Below are 23600 nucleotides of genomic sequence, written 5' to 3' on the forward strand. Positions count from 1 at the left end.
ACATGAAGGCATAAAAATATTCAAACATGCAAGATAAAGGTTGTCCCATGTGGCTGGAACAAAACATTTAAGAAAAAAAGAAAAAGGATATAGGCAATAGGGGCAAGCTGGAGACAGGTCATAAAAGTCTTATGTTTTACTCTAAGGAGTTTGGATTTAAAGTATCAATGATAAACCACCCACAATTAAAAAATAAATTTGTATTCTGGCCATGGAGTAACTCAAAGTAGAAACAGCCTGTTGCCAGAAAGGAAGGGGGGGGGGAAGGAAAAGAGAAAAACTGGATAAAATATATAAAAAACAAACAATTTTCAAGTATGTGACAATAGTCAAGGTAGGACTTTGATCCCTGGAAGAATAATGTTGTAATTGCCCTGGCTTTCTGGCTGGAATCATTTTCTGAATCTCAGTGCAATGAAGAACAATGCAAGAAGAGTGTAATGGTATCTTAGAGTCAGAATGAGGATGGACATTGGAGTTCAGAAAGGCTGAAGATTTTGGAATGTTGAGAACATGGACAAATACACTGGAAAAGAGGAGGAGAAATGGAGAAAAGAGCCCAGAAATCTTAATAGTGCTTCAGGGGATCATCTTGAGTCTACTGCAGAAAATCCCTAGCTGAGCATGTATCTGGGAAAGGCCAGAGCTTCAAAAGCGCTGGCATGTGCTAAAAGTTCCAACCAGGCAGAATGTGGCTCAGTTGGTTGGGCAACTGCCTTCGGCTCAGGTCATGATCCTGGAGTCCCTGGATCGGGTCCCACATCGGGCTCCCTGCTCGGCGAGGAGCCTACTTCTCCCTCTGACCCTTCCCCCTCTCATGTGCTTTCTCTCTCTCTCATTCTCTCTCTCTCAAATAAATAAATAAAATCTTAAAAAAAAAAGAATACTGGAATGTGCAGGAGACAGCCCACAAGAGTCATGCCTTCGTAGTAGGGCTACGCTAGTCACACAGCAGAGATCACCCAAACCTACACCAAATGAGATATTTTTAAAAGTATTGAAATGATTTAGCTGCCTGCAAAGAGCCTAAACACCTGCTGGAACAAAGTCCAACAACTTCCAAAATAATAGAATAAAATCCAAAACACTGTAAATGGTCAGAATCCAGTAAAACATTACTGGGTGTGTGAGGAAGCTAGAAAATGTGACTCATAACTGGGGAAAAAAAGCTACTGTGAACAGACAGACTCAGAAATGAGAGAGATGGAACCTTCTGACAAATACAATAAACCAACTATTATAAATATGATTTTGAAAGTCAAGAAAAAATGAATACAGTGTGAATATAAATGGGGTATTTTTTAAAGGAACTTCATGAACTTAAAATATCTGAAATTGGGATGCCTGTGTGGTGCAGTCAGTTAAGCATCTGCCTTCCACTCAGGTCATGATCCCAGGGTCCTGGGATCGAGTCCTGCATTGGGCTCCTTGCTCAGCGGGGAGCCTGCTTCTCCCTCTGCCTGTCGCTCCCCCTGCGTGTGCTCTCTCTCCTCTCAAATAAATACATAAATCCTTAAAAAAAAAAAAAAATCTGAAATACAAACTTCACTGGAAAATACTAAAAGCAAATTAGACACTATAAAAAACGGATCAGTGAACTTGAAACATCAATAGAAACCTCCAGATAATGAAAGAAATGAACAGAGCCTAGTTAATGTAGGCATATATGTATATATATATATATATAATACTTTGTATTATATATATATATATATATATATATATATATATATATGTATGGTATAATGCAGGCCATCGTATATATATGATGTTTTTAACTAGAGTCAAAAGGGGAGGCACGTAAGAAGAAATATTTGATGAAATAATGGCCAAATCCAAATAAGATGAAAAGTATAGAATTGCTCAACAAACCTCAAGCGAGATGTATCCCAACAGAAAAGGTGATTTAAAAACACAACAAATTAAACCTTATATCATCAAAAATAAAAGGACACCTATATATCCACACATTACATACATGGTAGTGAAGGCAAGAATTACTGCAAAGGTCTCATCAGGAAAAAAAAAAAAAAAAAAAGGAAAGGAAGAGAAAAGAAAGGAAAGAAGAAAAAAATAGAGCAAAATCTTTAAGATGATGATGGAAGAATTCCAGAAAAGATGGCAGATTAGGACAACCCAAAGCACAATTCATCTCAGGGATACAAATAGGTAACATTTACATCAGTATAAATAACCCAGAAAATGACAGGAAGACTAGGAGAACAAATTCTACAACTAAAGGGACACATGGGGCTGTCTGTGGGTGGGAGGGATGCTGCTGGAATGGAGAGGGGAGAGATGTACTCTCATACAGGGGAATTTGTCTTCCCTGTGTGGACTCTCCAAACATTTGACTTTGAAAGCCAGAGGGGCTGAATTTCATGAGTTCTTACAACCAAAGAGACTCAAAACCTGAAACTATAAAAATAATTGGTTTCAGCTCTGGGAGAACCTGGAGGGCAAGAGGAATCCGTCCCCGCCCTTAAAGAGACAGCATAACAAACAGCCCACAGAGATATAGCATGGAAGCCGCAGTTTGAAAAATGCCTGGGGCATACAGAAGGGGGCTTTCTTCACTAATCTCACGAGTGTGATGGAAGGTCAGGGACCCCTGAGAGACTTCTTCAGAAACAGGAGCTGGTGGGCACCATTACCTACTTCCACCTACCAGCATAAACACAGGGCGACCTGCAGGAATCAGAGAAGCCCAGATACTCCCTCCTTGATAACACTGCATGCCCTGCACCTCCCTCACCCCCTGCACTTCAGATCTGACCTCTCCAGCCAGGCTGGCCTTAGTCTTAGTGAATGCAGATCCCCTCCCCCCACAGAGTTTGTGGACCCTTCCCCTTTGCAGAGTCAACCCCTCCAAAATGCTCTTAGCCAGAGCCCTTCCAAAGAGGTGCCACAAGCCCAGCAATGTGCAAGCACGCCAACAGGGGCTAGCACCACTCCAAAGTGACACAGGAACAGGAGAAGATAACCACACACACCACTCCACCTATGGCCCCAGCAGTGGGCAAGGGACAGACAGCTGGTCTGACTACAGGCCCTGCCCACCAATAAAAGCTTCTCAGGGGGACAAAACAGGTAAGCATCCTGCAGTTTGGTGCTACTGTTACCTCTGGCAAATGGTTGGTCTCACAAAACTCAAGACCAAGGCAGCCCAAGACTGGCCCACTAACACAAAAAAGACCAAGCACTGCCCACCACAGGCAAAGAAAGCCATTGCAGATGACTGGACTGAAGGAAAAAGCAACTCGGCCACAACAGCAGGGCATACGCAACACACATAGGAATCACCCCTCAAGTGCCAGGTTCTGGTGAACTGGAGACACTGCATTACAGGACCTCTCCTTCATAAGGCAGGAGACATAGCTGACTTTCCTAGCATACAGAAACAGATATAAAGATTTAGACAAAATGGGAAAAGGAAGTAGGTCACAAATAAAAGGACAAAATCATAGCAAATGACCTAACTGAAATAGACACAAGTAATACACCTGATAGAGAATTTAAAGTAATGATCATAAAGATATTTGCTGGACCTGAGAAAAGAGTAGAGGACATCATTGAGAAACTTAAAGAAAACACAGAAAAAAAATACAATCGGTATGAACTCAATAAATGAAATTAAAAACACACTAGACAGAATATAGTAGACCACAGGAAGAAGAATGGACCTGGAGGACAGAGTAATTGAAAGCAATCAAACTAAGCAGGTGAGAGAAAAAAAGTTATACAAAACAAGAATAGATTTAAATCAACAGCATTCACATTATTGGGATCCCAGGAGAAGAGAGAGAGAAAAGGGTACAGAAAATTTATCTGAAGAAATAGCTGAAAACTTCCCATATCTAGGGAAGGAAATAGACATCCATATCCAAGAGGCACAGAGAGCCCCCTCTGAACTAAATCCAAGAAGGTCCACAGCAAGACACAAAGTAACTGAAATGGCAAAAAGTAGCAATAAAGAGATTATTAAGGCGGAGCAAGATGGAGGAGGAGTAGGAGACCTGGATTTCCTCTGGCCTCAGGAATTCAGCTGGACAGGGATCAAACCATTCTGAACACCTACAAACTCAACAGGAGATCGAAGAAAAGAATAGCAATAACTCTGAACAGAAAAGCAACCACTTTCTGGAAGGCAGGACAGGCGGAGAAGTGAATCAGAGGTGATATTCGGGAGGATAGACTGCGGGGGAGGGGGCCTCTGTACGCCGCTTCTGGCAAGTGATACAGCGGTGGAGCACAAAATCGGAACTTTTAGAAGTCGGCTCTGCTGAGGGACGTCACTCCAGTGGCTAAGCAGGGGGTGGAACCCTCACAGGACAGTGTGCTCTCAGGACCCTCGGGGTCATAGGAAGACTGGGGGTGTCTGAGTGCAGTAGAGCTCCAGGTTATCAGAGCGGGGAAGCCAGCTGCAGAGATGGAACCGAGGTGCGGGCTCTCAGCTCGGCGTTGCCATAACCCGTGATCTGCAGCACAGTCGGGCCACAACAAGGGACCCGACAAGTGGCAGAACCAGGGAGACTCCCCTTCCTCCCCCGGGGAGGAGCGGCACGGGAGCGCACTGCAGGGATCATCGGGGTTTGGAGACTCCACACGGGGTCGGGTGCCAGAGAGAAACGCTCGGTCACAGGCCAGGTGAGCACAGAGTGTGACCTAAGACCAGGGAGACGAGAGTGATTGACTGCTTTTCTCTGGGGGCTCACTGAGGAGTGGGGCCCCGAGTTCTCGGCTCCTCTGGGCGGAGATTGGGAGGCTGCCATTTTCACTCTCGGCCTCCAAAGCTGTACAGAAAGCTTGCAAGGAACAAAAGCTCCCGAGAGCAAACCTGAGCAGGTAACTTAGCCTGGACCGGCAAGGGCAGGGCAATTCCGCCTCCGGCAAAGACATTTGGGAACCACGGCAACAGGCCCCTCCCCCAGAAGATCAGCAAGAACAGCCAGCCAAGACCAAGTTTACCGATCAATGAGAACGGCAGAACTCCAGCGCTAGGGGAATACTATACATAGAATTCATGGCTTTTTTACCATGATTCTTTAGTCTTTCAAAGTTAATTTTTTTTAAGTTTTTTTTCTTTGAATTTTTCTTTTTCCCTTTTCAACCAACATCTTATCAATCCCTTTTTTATTTTTTTTAATTTTTTTTTAAAGATTTTATTTATTTGAGAGAGAGAATGAGATAGAGCATGAGAGGGGGAAGGGTCAGAGGGAGAAGCAGACTCCCTGCTGGGCAGGGAGCACAATGCGGGACTCAATCCTGGGACTCCAGGATCATGACCTGAGCCGAAGGCAGTCGCTTAAACAACTGAGCCACCCAGGCGCCCCTCAATCCCTTTTTTTAAACAAACATTTTTATTTTTCATTTTTAGAGTCATATTCTATCCCTTCATAGTAGGTACCCTTATTTTTGGCTTATATATATAAGTTGTTCTCTCTTTAAAATTTTGAGATACAGTTTCTTCTAACAGATCAAAATATACCCTAAATCTCTAGTATATGGCTTTGTTCTGGTCTCCTGCCTGATCACATTCTCTCTTTTTTTTTTTTTAATCCTTTTTTGTTTTTTTAAAATTATCAATTCCTTTAATAAATTTTTTTATAATTTTCATCTTTAGAGTCATATTCCATCCCTTCATCATATCAACCCTTATTTTTGTACGTATATAAGTTTTTCTTTCTTTAAAATTTTGGGAGGCACTGTCTTCTAACAGACCAAAATACACCCAAAATCTAGTGTGGGGCACTGATCTATGAACCAGCCTGATCATATTTGATCATATTCTGTATTTTTTGTTTTGTTCTGTTTTTGTTTGCTTTTATCATTTTCTTTTTCTTTTTTCTTTCACTTTCTTTTCCGCTGGCTTCAGGTCTTTTCTGATTTGTTTAGAGTATATTTTCTGGGGATGTTGTTACCCTGTTAGCATTATGTTCTCTCATTCATCTGTTCTCCTCTGGACAAAATGACAAGATGGAAAAAATCACCTCAACAAAAAGAACAAGAGGTAGTAATGAGTGCTAGGGACCTACTCAATACGGACATTAGTACAATGTCAGATCTAGAGTTCGGAATCATCACTTTAAAGATATAAGCTGGGCTTGAAAAAAAATGGACGTTATTAGAGAAACTCTTTCTGGAGAAATAAAAGAACTAAAATTTAACCAAGTTGAAATCAAAAAGGCTATTAATGAGATGCAATCAAAAATGGGGGTGCTAACTGCTAGGATAAATGAGGCAGAAGAGAGAATCAGTTATATAGAACACCAAATGATGGAAAATGAAGTAGCTGAGAAAGAGAGAGATAAACAACTACTGGATCACGAGGGCAGAATCTGAGAGATAAACGATACCGTAAGACGAAACAACATTAGAATAATTGGGATCCCAGAAGAAGAAAGAGAGAGAGGGGGAGAAGGTATACTGGAGCAAATTATAGCAGAGAACTTCCCTAATGTGGGGAAGGAAACAGGCATCAAAATCCACGAGGCAGAGAACCCCTCTCAAAATCAATAAAAATAGGTCAACACCCTGACATCTAATAGCAAAACCTACGAGTCTCAGAGACAAAGAGAAAATCCTGAAAGCAGCTCGGGAGAAGAGATATGTTACCTACAATGGCAGAAACATTAGATTGACAACAGACCTATCCACAGAGACCTGGCAGTCCAGAAAGGACTGGCATGATATATATTCAGAGCACTAAATGAAAAAAATATGCAGCCAAGAATACTATATCCAGCTAGGCTCTCATTGAAAATAGAAGGAGAGATAAAAAGCTTCCAGGACAAACAAAAACTAAAGGAATTTGCAAACATGAAACCAGCCCTACAAGAAATATTGAAAGGGGTCCTCTAAGCAAAGAGAGAGCCTAAAAGCAACATAGACCAGAAAGGAACACAGACAATATACAGTAACACTCACCTTACAGGCAATACAATGGCACTAAATTCAAATCTTTCCATAGTTACCCTGAATGTAAATGGGCTAAATGCCCCAATCAAAAGACACAGGCTATCAGACTGGATTAAAAAACAAGACCCATCGATATGCTGTCTGCAAGAGACTCATTTTAGACCCAAAGACACCCCCAGATTGAAAGTGAGGACATGGAAAAACATTTACCATGCTAATGGACACCAAAAGAAAGCTGGGGTAGCAATCCTTGTATCAGACACATTAGATTTTAAATGAAAGACTGTAATAAGAGATGAGAAAGGACACTATATCCTACCTAAAGAGTCCATCCATCAAGAAGATCTAACAGTTGTAAATATCTATGCCCCTAACATGGGAGCAGCCAATTACATAAGGCAATTAATAACAAAAGCAAAGAAACACATCGACAACAATACAATAATAGTGGGGGATTTTAACACCCCCCTCACGGAAATGGACAGATCATCTAAGCAAAAGATCAACAAGGAAATAAAGAATTTAAATAACAGGTTGGACCAAATGGACTTCACAGACATATTCAGAACATTCCATCCCAAAACAATGGAATACACATTCTTCTCTAGTGCCCATGGAACATTCTCCAGAATCGATCACATCCTAGGTCATAAATCAGGTCTCAACCGGTACCAAAAGACTGGGATCATTCCCTGCCTATTTTCAGACCACAATGCTTTGAAACTAGAACGCAGTCACAGAGGAAAGTCGGAAAGAACTCAAATACATGTAGGCTAAAGAGCATCCTACTAAAGAACGAATGGGTCAACCAGGAAATTAAAGAAGAATTAAAAAAATACATGGAAACCAATGAAAATGAAAACACAACTATTCAAAATCTTTGGGATGCAGCAAAGGCAGTCCTAAGAGGAAAGTATATAGCAATACAAGCCTTTCTCAAGAAACAAGAAAGGTCTCAAATACACAACCTAACCCTACACCTAAAGGAGCTGGAGAAAGAACAGCAAATAAAGCCTAAACCCAGCAGGAAAAGAGAAATAATAAAGATCAGAGCAAAAATCAACGAAATAGAAACTAAAAGAACAGAACAGATTAACGAAACTAGGAGCTGGTTCTTTGAAAGAATTAACCAGATTGATAAACCCCTGGCCAGACTTATCAAAAAGAAAAGAGAAATGACCCAAATCAACAAAATCATGAATGAAAGAGGAGAGATCACAACCAACACCAAACAAATACAAACAATTATAAGAACATATTATGAGCAACTCTATGCCAGCAAATTAAATAACCTGGAAGAAATGGATGCATTCCTAGAGATGTATCAACTACCAAAACTGAACCAGGAAGAAATAGAAAACCTGCACAGACCTATAACCACTAAGGAAATTGAAGCAGTCATCAAAAATCTCCCAACAAACAAAAGCCCAGGGCCAGATCGTTTCCCAGGGGAATTCTACCAAACATTTAAAGAGGAATTAATACCTATTCTTCTGAAACTGTTCCAAAAAATAGAAATGGAAGGAAAACTTCCAAACTCGTTTTAGGAGGCCACCATTACCTTGATCCCCAAACCAGACAAAGACCCCATCAAAAAGGAGAATTACAGACCAATATCCCTGATGAACATGGATGCAAAAATTCTTACCAAAATACTAGCCAATAGGATCCAACAGTACATTATAGGATTATTCACCATGACCAAGTGGGATTTATCCCTGGGCTGCAAGGTTGGTTCAACATCCACAAATCAATCAACGTGATACAATAATTTAACAAAAGAAAGAACAAGAATCATATGATCCTCTCAACAGATGCAGAAAAAGCATTTGACAAAGTACAGCATCCTTTCTTGATCAAAACTCTTCAGAGTATAGGGATAGAGGGGTACATACCTCAATATCATAAAAGCCACATATGAAAAACCTACAATGAGTATAATTCTCAATGGGGAAAAACTGAGAGCTTTCCCCCTAAGGTCAGGAACGTGGCAGGGATGTCCACTATCACCACTGCTATTCAACATAGTACTAGAAGTCCTAGCCACAACAATCAGACAACAAAAAGAAATCAAAGGCATCCAAATTGGCAAAGAAGAAGTCAAACTCTCACTCTTTGAAGATGATATGATACTTTATGTGGAAAACCCAAAAGACTCCACCCCAAAACTGCTAGAACTTATACAGGACTTCAGTAAAGTGGCAGGATACAAAATCAATGCACAGAAGTCAGTGGCATTCCTATACACCAACAGCAAGACAGAAGAAAGAGAAATGAAGGAGTCGATCCCATTTACAATTGCACCCAAAACCATAAGATACCTAGGAATAAATCTAACCAAAGAGACAAAGGATCTGGACTCAGAAAACTATAAAATACTCATGAAAGAAATTGAGGAAGACACAAAGAAATGGAAAAATGTTCCATGCTCATGGATTGGAAGAACAAATATTGTGAAGATGTCAATGCTACCTGCAATCTACACATTCAATGCAATCCCCATCAAAATACCGTCTACTTTTTTCAAAGAAATGGAACAAATCATCCTAAAATCTGTGTGGAACCACAAAAGACCCCGAATAGCCAGAGGAAAGTTGAAAAAGAAAAGCAAAGGTGGCAGCATCACAATTCCGGACTTCCAGCTCTATTACAAAGCTGTCATCATCAAGACAGTATGGTCCTGGCACAAAAACACACACACAGATCAATGGAACAGAACAGAGAGCCCAGAAATGGACCCTCAACTCTATGGGCAACTCATCTTTGACAAAGCAGGAAAGAATGTCCAATGGAACAAAGACAGTCTCTTCAACAAATGGTGTTGGGAAAATTGGACAGCCACACGCAGAAGAATGAAACTGGACCCTTTCCTTGCACCACACGCAAAAATAGACTCCAAATGGTTGAAAGACCTAAATGTGAGACAGGAGTCCATCAAAATCCTAAAGGAGAACACAGGCAGCAACCTCTTCAACCTCAGCCGCAGCAACTTCTTCCTAGAAGCATCAAGAAAGGCAAGGGAAGCAAGGGCAAAAATGAACTATTGGAACTTCATCAAGATAAAAAGCTTTTGCAAAGCAAAAGAAACAGTCAACAAAACCAAAAGACAACCGACAGAATGGGAGAAGATATTTGCAAATGACATATCAGATAAAGGGCTAGTATCCAAAATCTATAAAGAACTTATCAAACTCAACACCCAAAGAACAAAGAATCCAATCCAGAAATGGGCAGAAGACATGAACAGACATTTTTCCAAAGAAGACATCCAAATGGCCAACAGACACATGAAAAAGTTCTCAACATCACTCGGCATCAGGGAAATCCAAATCAAAACCTCAATGAGATACCACCTCACACCAGTCAGAATGCCTAAAATTAACAAGTCAGGAAATGACAGATGTTGGCAGGGATGTGGAGAAAGGGGAACCCTCCTACAGTGTTGGTGGGAATGCAAGCTGGTGCAACCACTCTGGAAAACAATATGGAGGTTCCTCAGAAAGTTGAAAATAGAGCTACCCTACAACCCAGCAATTGCACTACTGGCTTTTTACCCCAAAGATACAAATGTAGGGATCCAAAGAGGTACGTGCACCCCGATGTGTATAGCAGCAATGTCCACAATAGCCAAACTGTGGAAAGAGCCAAGATGTCCATCGACAGATTGAATGGATAGAGAAGATGTGGTATATATATATAATGGAATATTATGCAGCCATCAAAAGGAATGAGATCTTGCCATTTGCAATGATCTGGATGGAACTGGAGGGTGTTATGCTGAGTGAAATAAGTCAATGAGAGAAAGACATGTATCATATGACCTCACTGATATGAGGAATTCTTTTTTTTTTTTATTTTTTATTCTTATGTTAATCCCCATACATTACATCATTAGTTTTAGATGAAGAGTTCCATGATTCATTGTTTGTGCACAACACCCAGTGCTCCATGCAGAATGTGCCCTCCTCAATACCCACCACCAGGCTAACCCATCCTCCCATCCCCCTCCCCTCTAGAACCCTGTTTGTTTTTCAGAGTCCATCGTCTCTCATGGTTCGTCTACCTCTCCGATTTCCCCCGCTTCATTCTTCCCCTCCCGCTACCTTCTTCTTCTTCTTCTTTTTTTTTTTCTTAACATATATTGCATTATTTGTTTCAGAGGTACAGATCTGAGATTCAACAGTCTTGCACAATTCACTGCGCTTACCAGAGCACATACCCTCCCCAGTGTCTATCACCCGGTCACCCCATCCCTCCCACCCCACCCCCCACTCCAACAACCCTCAGTTTGATTCCTGTGATTAAGAATTCCTCATATCAGTGAGATCATATGATACATGTCTTTCTCTTTTTGACTTATTTCACTCAACATAATACCCTCCAGTTGATATGAGGAATTCTTAATCTCAGGAAACAAACTGAGGGTTGCTGGAGTCGGGGGTGGGGTGGGAGGGATGGGGTGGCTGGGTGATAGACATTGGGGAGGGTATGTGCTATGGTGAGTGCTGTGAATTGTGCAAGACTGTTGAATCACAGATCTGTACCTCTGAAAGAAATAATGCAATATATGTTAAGAAAAAAAAAAAAAGAAGAAGATAGCAGGAGGGGAAGAATGAAGGGGGGAAATCAGAAGGGGAGACGAACCATGAGAGACAATTGATTCTAAAAAACAAACTGAGGGTTTTAGAGGGGAGGGGAGTGGGAGGATGGGTTAGCCTGGTTATGGGTATTAAAGAGGGTACGTTCTGCATGGAGCACGGGGTGTTATGCACCAACAATGAATCATGGAACACTACATCAAAAACTGATGATGTAATGTATGGTGATTAACATAACAATAAAAAGAAAAGAATATTAAAAGCAGCAAGAGAAAAGAAAACAATTATATAGAAAAGAAAACAAATGTATACTAGAGAAACCCCATAAGGCTATCAGCTGATTTTTCAGCAAGAAACTTTGCAGGTCAGAGGGGAGGGACATAATATGTTCAAAATGCTGAAAGGAAAAAAATATGCCAAGAAAAACCAACAACAACTCTATCCAGCAAGGCTATCATTAAGACTAGAAGGAGATCTGAAGCGTTTCCCAGGAGCTAGTTCTTTGAAAACATTAACAAAATTGGGGCACCTGGGTGTCTCAGTCTTTAAGTGTCTGCCTTCGGCTCAGGTCATGATCCCAGGGTCCTGGGATCAAGCCCCACATCGGGCCCCCTGCTCCGCGAGAAGCCTGCTTCTCCCTCTCCCACTCCCCCTGCTTGTGTTCCCTCTCTCGCTGTGTCTCTCTCTGTCAAATAAATAAATAAAAATCTTAAAAAAATAAAAAAGATTAACAAAATTGACAAACCTATAGCAGTACTCATCAAAGTCAATACATCAATAAGCAAATAAATTGAGAAAGTAAGAGAATACTCAAAAAAAAAAAATCAGAAATGAAAGAGGAGAAATAACTACTGATACCACAGATATAAAAAGAATTATAAGAGAATGATTATATGCCAACAAATTGGAGAACCTAGAAGAAATAGATAAATTCCAAGAAACATATAACCTCCCAAAACTGCATCAGGAAGAAATTGAAAATTTGAACAGACCAAAAACCAGCAATGAAATTGAATCACTAATCAAAAAACTCCAAACAAACAAAAGTCCGGGACCACATGACTTCACAGGTGAGTTCTCCTGAACACTTAAAGAAGAGTTAATATGTATTCTTCTCAAACTATTCCAAAAAACAGAAGAGGAAGGAAATCTGCCTAGCTTTATTCCATGAGGCTAGCATTACCCTGACACCAAAACTAGATAAAGACACTATGAAAAAAGAACTACAGGCCAATATCACTGATGAACATAGATGCCAAAATGCTCAACAAAATACCAGCCAACCATATGCAACAATACATAAAAAAATCATTCACTATGATCAAGTAGGTTTTATTGCCAGGATGCATGGGTAGTTCAACAATCACAAAGCAATCAACGTGATACATCATATCACAGAAATAAAGGATAAAAACCATATCCTCATTTCAATAGATGCAGAAAAGCATTTGACAAAGTACAATATGCTAGAAACCCTCAATAAAGTAGGGCATATACCTGAACATAATAAAGGCCTTATATGAAAAACCCACAGCTAACAACACCCTCAATGATAAAAGACTGAGAGCAGTTTCTTTAAGATCAGGAGCAAGACAGGGATGTCCACTCTCACCACTTTAATTCAACATAATACTGGAAATCCTAGCTACAGGAATCAGACAAAAAGAAATGAAAAATATCCAAATTGGTAAGGAATAAGTAAAATGTTCACTATTTGCAGATGACATACCATATATAGCAAACCCAATACTCCACCCAAAACTACTAGAACTGATAAGTGAATTTAAGGTTGCAGGATAGAAAATCAATATACAGAAATTTGTTCCATTTCTATACACTAATAATAAAGCAGCAAAAAGAAATTAAATAGTCCCTTTTAAAAATGTACCAAAAATTATAAAATTCACAGGAATAAAATGAATCAAGGGCGTGAAACACCTATGCTCTGAAAACCATAAAACACTGATGAAAGAAATTGAAGAGGACACAAAGAAATGGAAAGATATTCCATGCTCATGGATTGGAAGGACAAATATTGTTAAAATGTCCATACAACCCAAAGGAATCTACAGATTTAATGAAATCTCTATCAAAAGATGAACAACATTTTTCAAAGACCTAGAACAATCCTAAAATTTGTATAAAATCACAAAAGAGTCAAAACAGTCTTGAAAAAGCTGGAGGAGTCACGATTACAGACCTCAAGTTATATTACAAATCTGTAGTGATCAAAAAAATATGGTACTGGCACAAAATAGATGCATAGATCGATAGAACAGAATAGAAAGACCAGAAATAAACCCATGTTTATATGGTCAATCAGTCTTCAACAAGAGGCAAGCTAATGCATTTGAAAAAAGGCCATCTCTTCAACAAATGGTGTTGAGAAAACTGGACAACTACATGCAAAAGAATGAAACTGGACCACTTTCTTACACCAGACACAAAAATAAACTCAAAATAAGGACCTAAATGTGAGCCATGAAATCATAAAATCCTAGAATAGAGCACAGGCAGTAATTTCTTTTACATTGGCCATAGCAACATTTTTCTAATTATGTCTCCTGAGGCAAAGGAAACAAGGCAAAAATGAACTATTGGGACTACATCAAAATAAAAAGTTTCTGCACAGTGAAGGAAACAAAAGTAGAAGACAACCTACAGAATTGGAGGAGATATTTGCAGATGACATATCCAATAAAGGGTTAGTATCCAAAATATATAAAGATCTGATATAACTCAGCACCCCAAAAACAAATAACCCAATTAAAAAGTGGGCAGACGGGGTGCTTGGGTGGCTCAGTCGGTTAGGCGTCTGCCTTTGGCTCCAGTCATGATCCCAGGGTTTGGGCTCTTTGTCCATGGGGAGCCTGCTTCTCTCTCTCCCTCTGCCTGCCATGTCCCTGTTTGTGCTCATTCTCTCTCTGTCAGATCAATCAATCAATCAATTCAATCTTAAAAACTGGGCAGAAGACATAAACAGACATTTCTCCAAAGAAGACATTCAGATGGCCAACAGACACATGAAAAGATGTTCAACATCACTTATTATCAGAGAAATGCAAATCAATCAAAACCACAATGAAGTATCACTTCACTCCTGTCAGAATGGCTAAAATCAGCAACACAAGAAACAGCAAGTGTTGGCAAGGGTGTGGAGAAAATGGAATCCTCATGCACTGTTGATGGGAATGCAAACTGTTGCAGCCACTCTGGAAAGCAGTATGGAGGTTCCTCAAAAAATTAAAACGACAACTACCATACAATCCAGTAAGCACACTACTGGATATTTACCCAAAGAATACAAAAACATTGATTTGAAAGGCTATATGCACCCGTTTATTGCAGCATTATTTACAATACCCAAATTATGGAAGCAGCCCAAGCGTCCATCAATAGATGAATGGATAAAGTGGATGTGATATACCCACACACAATGGAATATTATTCAGCCATAAAAAAGAATGAAATCTTGCCATTTGCAACAACATGGATGGATCTAGAGAATATAATGCTAAGCGAAGTCAGTCAGAGAAGGACTAATACCATATGACTTCACTCATATGTGGAGTTTAAGAAACAAAACAAAGGGAAAAAAGAGACAAACCAAAAACTACAAACAAACATGGCTACCAGAGGGACAGTGGGTGGGAGGTGGGGTGGGTGAAATAGAAGGGGATTAAGAGTGCACTTATCATGATGAGCACTGTATAACTGCTGAATCATTATATTGCATGCCTGTAACTATCATAATACTGTATATTAAGTATACTGGAATTAAAGTTAATTAATTAAATGATGATGGAGAAGAAAACATAATCTTCAACCTGGAATAAATGATCTTAGAAAATAACCTTCAAAAGTGAAGGGAAAATAAAGAATACAGAAGAAATGCTGAGAATGTTTTGTTATCAGACTTGCAGTTCTAAATAATACATAGATAAAAGAATAATTTAGGAAAATACTTTGAGCCACAGAAAAATGAAAATATAACTAATTCAAATTTGGAGATACCTGACAATCTGACTAGAATTTTACGGCTCTAAAATCTTGCTTAATAAAGAAGGAAAACTTTAAAATCAATCATCTAAACTTCCACTTTAAATAGATAGAAAAAGAAGAGCAAATTAAGTTAAAGGGAGGAAATAATAAAGAGTGGAAATAAATGACAAAGAAAACGGACTAGCAGTAGAGAAAATATATAAAAGCAAAGTTTTTTAAAGATCAAGAAAATTTATAAAGTTCTATATAGAGTCATCAAAGAAACTGTACACTATTTTCATTAATGAAATGCAAATGTTAATAGTGGATCCTACACACATTAGAATGATAGTAATGGAACACTGTAAGTAATTTTATGGTAGCGAATTTCACATTTTTGATGAAGTGGGTACATTTCTTAAAAGACATTAATTGCTAAACAACCAGACAGGAGGAAATACACTATATAAATATTATCTACTAAAAAATTTTTCAACTAACATTCTTCCCACAAAGAAAATTCCAGTTAGCTTCACTGGTGAATTCTGTGCAATATTCAATAATATTTATACCAAACTTACACAAAATCTCAGAAAAAATAAGGCCAACATTCCAGATTCCACATCCAGCATAAACCTTACAAGGATAAAAATAAAAAAGGGGGTGGCACGTGCCTATTTGGCTCAGTTGGTAGAGTGTGAGACTCTTTATCTTGAGGTTATGAGTTTGAGCCCCATGTTAGATGTAGTGATTACTTAAAAAAAAAAATCTTTAATTTTTTTTCTAATGAATATAGATACAAAGTTCACTAAGTACTAGCAAGTAAAATCTACCAATTTATAAAAGGATAATATATTATGAGTACATGGGGTTTACCTGAAGAGTCCATGATTGCTGTAACATTCAGCAGTCGATGTAATTCACTTTACTGTTAACTCTGAGGATTTAGAAGTATTTGATAAAATTGAAAAACAGTAAACACAACAATATATTAATAATAACTAGAAAGGAAATTTCTTAATTAGATGAACTACTACAACTGATACCATACTTAATGTCTTAATGTTGAAAGACTGATTGCTTTCTCCCAAGATTGAGAGAAATCAGTGGATATACATACATACTTATGGATTAGAGGGCTCACTTTTTTCAGTATGTCAAATCTCCCAATAAATTTATAGATTTAGTATATCAATCAAAATTCCAGCAAGTTACTGATGTTTGTTTCATGTTTTGTCAATTTTTTTGATTTTTTTTAATTGGCCATTGCTATATTCTCAAATTCATTAATCATTTTACAGTACCTAAAATGCTATTAATGCCATCTACTCTTTTTCATCTTAGATTGTCTTTATATCAGATTTTGCAGTTTTTAATTTTTAGTATTTTAACTTGTGTCTTTTTAAAAAATTTCATTCATATTTCTCCTTAATATCCTCATGCCTATTTTTTTTCACCTTAGTAAACACATGGGATATAATTATATTCTCTTTTTAAATGGTATTGCCAATCGATTGTATCATTTACATTATTTCTATTGATTATATTTTGTACTCATTATAGGTAATATTTTCCTGATTTTTTACATGCCTCATAATTTTGTATTGGAATCCCAGAATGGTAAATGTTATCTTATTGGGTGCTAGATAAGTTTGTATTCTTTTAAATATTCTTAAGCAGAGTAGTAACGATCAGATTTGCATTTTGAAAATGTAAATGCTAATTCCAAGAATAGGGCAAATAGAGAACATTTCACTGGAATAAGAAAGCTCAGTTAGAAAACTGTTGTAGTAATCCAGCCAGGAGAGAAATTATGAGAGTTTAATCAGTGCCTAACACAGTGCTTGCCAAATGATAATCACTGATTATTTGTTGTGTTGTACTGATTCCTGATCAACATATAGTAATTATTTAAATTAACTTTTTTGATTTATAGAATATTTTATATTGGAAAGCAATTCCATGCTGAAGGAAGCTATCCTGAAGAAGAAGATAGTAAAGTCAGAAATTAAAATGCTTCATATTGACGACTATGGTAAAGTTTTGTGCATGCTATGTTATTTAAGAACAACATTCTCTGAATCTTATAGTTTTACATGTAAAATACTCTCCATCTTTAATATTTTGCTCTTTCTTTAAAAGAACTTCCTTTACAGTTGTCCTTTCCCAAAGATTTTACGGACCGAAACCAGTATGCTCTTCTGTTAATAATGTAAGTATTTTATTTGTTTTTGAAATGAAGGAATCTAAAGGCTTTATAATTTTTCTTATGCCTCACATGACAGCATTCTGATTAAAAAACAAAAGAAGAAGTCCTATGTGTGTAGTTAACTGTGCAGCTGTCAGTGGTATGAGCTCGTCAAGGACATCACCACAAAACAATATGGAGGGATGTGGAATTTGTTTGTACTTCTTAACTCCCAAGTTGAACTCAGTGTTACTGCTGGGAATAGTGACACATGTGGTTTGGCTTATGGATGTCTGTTTAGCAATTACTCAAGCCCTATGCTCATTTTTTTTTTTCATATATAATATTGGTCTATTTCTTTCTTTGCAATATATTTGTCATATCAAAGTTATGCTGCATTCATAAGAGCAACTTTTTTAATTGTTGTAAGAATACTTAATATGAGATCTACTCTCTTGACAAATCTTAAATGCACAATAAAGTATTGTTAACTATAAGCACAGTGTTGCATAGCAAATCTGTAGAACTCATCTTGCATGACTAAAATTTTATACCCATTGAATAACAACTCCCCATTTCCCCCTCCCCTGGCAAACACCATTCTACTCTCTGCTTCTAGGAGTTTGATTATTTTAGATGCCTTTTGAGAGTGGATTCATGCAGTATTTGACCTTTGTGACTGGCTTATTTCACTTAGGATAATGCCAAAGGTGCATCTGTGTTGTCACAGTCAGGCCCTACGCTCTTTATCAGTTGCTTATGCAACATTGAGGAAACACTGATTTCCACTGCTGAAACCATTGGTTATATTTATATCACTCCTGCCAGTTTTCCTTCTTGGATTCATGGCCAGCAGGAAGCACCTCCCATGCTCAGAAAACCTTTTAGTTTTTTCCAACTTAGAATTGACTTTGGAATTGAATTCATTCATACTTTCTATGAGATCAAACTCTGAAATAGTACTGGGCACAGAGACCCCTAACATCTAATGGTTGACTAACTTGATACTGATGTAGCATTTTATTCCTGAGAGTTATTGGTTATTTTCCTTATTAAGAACCCAGCCAGCATATATTGCTAGGACAATGCTTAAAGTTGTCTAAAATTATATCAGAACCTTATTAGGAAAAGAGAAATGAAAACAGCATTACTTGTTGACTACTGAATATAGAAGATAAGTGTTCAGTCTATGAAATCAAAGTTCCTGGCTCTAAATTCCAGTTTTGTCAATTTCTTAGCGGTGTCCTTAAGCAAGTTGCTTAACCTCATTTAAGGCTCAGTTTCTCCAAATATAAAACAAGCATTAAAGTACAGTCTATGTTTTAAGGCTGCTTTTTAGATTATATGAAATACAGCATGTAAAGTGCCATGCACATGATTGCTTTAATTATTTTGATTATAGTTCATTATTTTTTACAGATTGTAGATTCTTTAATAGAAACAATCTGTCACTTAATTTTAAGCAGCTAAACACAGAAAACATTAAACTTAATATTTCCCCAAATTCTGGTATTTATTCTTACTGTTAATGTCTTGACCTCATCTAGTTTCTCATGCCCAGACCCTTCTCCTTTGTCTCTAAATAACCAGAAGACCTTGAAAGTTCTTGGTGACTTCCTGCGGAAGTTCTTATTTGCTCTTTTACAATTCCTTTTTTGTCCCTTCTCTTTCACCTACTTTTCTTCAATTCCTATTTGAAGTATGTGTGTGTTTTATTGAGGAAAATATTTAAGGCATTAAAATGAGACCAAAAAAAAAGGAAAAAAATTCTTAACCCTATATTCTGTCTCAGTCATCTCTCTCGTTGGGAAAAGAGGCTGTTCTTTTTATTCACTTTGGGGGGACAGGTGGTTCTCAGGGAAAGGAACCCTTTTAGGCATTCTTCCATGAAGCACTGCCTCACTCATGCAGATGGACATGTAGGCAATTATTATCACTTGCCTGTCCACTGGCTCCAGAGTAATGTCACACTTTGGGGTGAAAAGTAGACAAGAATTACAGATTCTCTCTGTAGCCTTGAGTCAGAGAAGCTAACCGACTTGTTTTGGCATCTGATATGAGCTTTATTCTGGGTAATACAGATTAGTCTTATTTTCTCTTGTTAGAAAAGGGATAATCAGGTCTTTTTTAGAGGCAGGATAATAGAGTAAAGGTACTAGTTCAGGAGTCAGGTAGGCCTGGGTTCAAATCTCAACGCAAAGATTTACAATACATTGGTTAATTTTTCTAAGCATCAGCTTCCTTATAAATAAACAAGATGATAACTTAAAGATGTGTCACCATAGCGTTTGGTGGAGCATAAACACTTGCACTTAGAGTTTAATAAATTGTAACCATAAACATAGTTATTATTAGCACTAGTAGTTTTAATAGTTAAAATTATCAGCTTCCACAGACCAACCCCTTCAGGGCCCCTCGTACAAAAAAACAGCAGCACTCAAAACTTGCTAGCACCACCACCCTGCCTCCCTATGCTGTGTTTCAGTGGAACTACCCTCTCCAATATACTCTTGACCAGACCCCATACAGGATGCTGCAGCCCTGGCAGTGTGAAAGCAGCCCGTAGAGTAGCCAGCACCACTTCAATGTGACGCATGCCCCTGAGAGAGGAAAGATAAACACCCATACCAGTCAGAGAACCAGTAGTAGGCTAGAGGCAGACAACTGGTCTGACTTCAGGCCCCACCCCTACCAATGAAAGCTTCTCAGGAGACAACCAGGGAAAGTGCCTTGCAGTTTGGTGCTATATCTCTGGCAAATGCCTGGTCTGTTTCAAGTCAAGCCCATGGCATCTCCAGGCTGGCCCACTGACATCACAGGGAGTAGACACTGCCCACAATAGGCCAAGAAAGCTATTGCAGACGACTGGACTGAAGGAAAAAGCCACAACAGCAGGGTAGATACATCACACATAGGAGACATGCCTGAAGGGGCAGATTCTGGTGAAAAGGGGATACTACATAGCAGGAAACTACCGGACCTCTTCTTCATAAGGCCATTAGTTGCAAGTGCAGATGTGGCTGTCTCCCCTAACACACAGAAACCTATACAGAAGTTAGGCAAAATGAGGAGACAGAGGAATATGTCCCAAGTAAAAGAGTAAGACAAAATCACAGCAAGAGACCAAAGCAAAATGGAGATAAGTAATATGCCTGTTAGAGAATTTAAAGTAATGATCATAAAGATACTCACCAGACTTAAGAGTAAAAGACATCTCTGACACTTAATGAGATAAAAAAAAAAAAAAAAAGAACCAATTAGAGATAAGGAGCACCATAAATGAATTTAAAAATACACTAGATGTAATAAAGGTAGAAGAGACAAAGCAGAAGATCGGACCAGTGACCTGGAGAACAGAAAAATAGAAAATAAGCTGAGCAGATGGGGGGGGGGGTAGATAAATAAATAGATAGATAGATAGATAGATAGATAGATAGATAGATAGATAGATAAATAAATAAATAAATAAAATATATATATATATTTTTTTTCAAGTGTAATAACATTTGCCTTATAGGATCACAGAAGGAGAAGAGAAAGAAAAGCGGGCAGAAAATTTATTTGAAGAAATAATAGTTGTAAATCTCCCAAATCTGGGGAAGGAAACAAATCCAGATAACCTAGGCACAGAGATCCCACCCCACATAAAATCCACCCAAGGAGGTCCACACCAAGATACACAGTAGTTAAGGTGGGAAAAGAAGTGATAGGTAATTTTAAAAGCAGAAGAAGAAAGCAGTTACATATAAAGGAAACCACATAAGGCTACCAGATGATTTTTCAATAAAAATCTTGCAAGCCAGAGGGCATGGCATGATATATTCAAAATGCTGCAGCCAAGAATACTCTATCCAGCAAAGCCATCCTTCAGAATAGAAGGTGAGATAAAGATTCTTCCCGACAAACAAAAGTTAAAGGAATTCATTACCACTAAACGAGCCCTGCAAGAAATGTTATAGGGGACTCTGAGTGGAAAGGAAAGACCATAAGCTAGAGTAAAGAAAGTAGGAAGCACAAAAGTAGTAAAAATAAGTATATTTATAAAAATCAGTCAAGGAACTCACAAAATAAAAGGATATGAAGTAAAGGAAAGTAAAGTTGTAAAGAATGAGTTCAAACTTAACATACACTGCTATATACAGAAGATGTTATATACAAACCAAATGGTAACCACAAATCAAAAATCAGTAATATACAAAAAAAAAAAAAATAGAGAAACTAATCCAAGTATATCACTAAAGAAAACCAACTTATCTTGAGAGAAGAGAGCAAGAGAAGAAAGGAACAGAGAAGAACTACAAAAACAACCATAAAACAAGTAACAAAATGACAATAGGTACCTACTTATCAGTAATTACACTGAATGAAAATGGACCAAACATTCCAATCAAAAGACAGAGGGTGGGGGCGGAGCAAAATGGCGGAGGAGTAGCAGACCTGGATTTTGTCTCCTCTCAGGAATTCAGCTGGATAGGGATCAAACCATTCTGAACACCTACAAACTCAACAGGAGATTGAAGAAAAGAAGAGCAACAACTCTCTCATAAGAAAAGCGACCACTTTCTGGAAGGTAGGACGTGCGGAGAAGTGAATCCGAGGCGATATTCGATATTCGGGAGGATAGACGGCGGAGGAGGGGCCTCCGTCCGCCGCTTCTGGCAAGTGATAGAGCCCCGGAGCACAAAATCGGAACTTTTAAAAGTGTGCTCCGCCGAGGGACGTCACTCTGGTGGCTAAGCGGGGGGTGGAACCCTCCGGGACAGTGTGGTCTCAGGACCCTCGGGGTCACAGAAAGACCAGGGGTGCCTGAGTGTGGCAGAGCTCCCAGGTAACAGAGCAGGGAAGCCGGCTGCAGAGGCGGAGCCCAGGCGCGGGCTCTCAGCTCGGGGTTGCCATAAACCGTGATCTGCGGCACAGTCGGGCCACTGCTCCTCCAGCAGGGACCAAACAAGCGGCAGATCCGGGGAGACTCACCTTCCTTCCCCGGGAGGAGCCGTGCGGGAGTGCACCACAGGGATCTGCTGGGTTTGGAGACTCCACCCGGGATCGGGTGCCAGAGATAGAAACGCGCGGTCACAGGCTGAGTGAGCACGGAGTGCAGCCGGAGACCGGGGAGACGGGAGTGACTGCTTTTCTCTGGGGGCTCACTGAGGAGCGGGGCCCGAGTTCTCGGCTCCTCTGGGGCAGAGATTCAGAGGCCGCCATTTTCACTCTCCGCCTCCAAAGCTGTACGGAAAGCTCGCAGGGAACAAAAGCCCCGGAGAGCAAACCCGAGCAGATTACTTAGCCCAGGGCTAAGTAAGGGCAGGGCAATTCCGCCTCCAGCAGAGACATTTGAAAACCACGGCAACAGGCCCCTCCCCAGAAGATCAGCGAGAACAGCCAGCCAAGACCAAGTTTACCGATCAATGAGAGCGGCAGAACTCCAGCGGTAGGGGAATACTGCACATAGAATTCATGGCTTTTTTATGATGATTCTTTAGTCTTTCAAAGTTAATTTTTTTTAACTGTCTTTTTTTTTTTTTTGAATTTTTCTTTTTCCCTTTTTCAACCAACATCATATCAATCCCTTTTTTAAAAAAAAATTTTATTTTTCATTTTTAGAGTCATATTCTATCCCTTCATAGTAGTTACCCTTATTTTTGGCTTATATATATAAGTTGTTCTCTCTTTAAAATTTTGAGATAGTTTCTTCTAACAGATTAAAATATACCCTAAATCTCTAGTATATGGTGTTTTCTATCCCCCTGCCTGATCACATTCCCACCTTTTTTTTTTTTCTTTTTTTAAAAACTCTTCTTTCTTTTTTCAAACAACTTCTTATCAATTCCTTTTATATTTTAAAATTTCCATCTTTACAGTCATATTCCATCCCTTCATCATATCAACCCTTATTTTTCTACATATATAAGTTT

At 38.9% G+C, this 23600-nt stretch overlaps 1 protein-coding gene across 1 annotated transcript in view; it reads left to right on the forward strand.

Moving 5' to 3' along the window:
• DPP10 (dipeptidyl peptidase like 10) overlaps positions 1-23600 on the forward strand; it is a 513620-nt gene that overhangs the window by 448590 nt on the left and 41430 nt on the right. Inside the window, exons 18-19 of the mRNA XM_035008166.1 lie at positions 17434-17532; positions 17640-17709. Coding sequence (XP_034864057.1) covers positions 17434-17532; positions 17640-17709 — 169 coding nt within the window. The remainder of the gene's footprint in view (positions 1-17433; positions 17533-17639; positions 17710-23600) is intronic.

The sequence above is a fragment of the Mirounga leonina genome, unplaced genomic scaffold, assembly GCF_011800145.1.
Source record: "Mirounga leonina isolate KUSES-001 unplaced genomic scaffold, KU_Mleo_1.0 Mir_151, whole genome shotgun sequence".
NCBI classification, from domain to species: Eukaryota; Metazoa; Chordata; class Mammalia; order Carnivora; family Phocidae; genus Mirounga; species Mirounga leonina.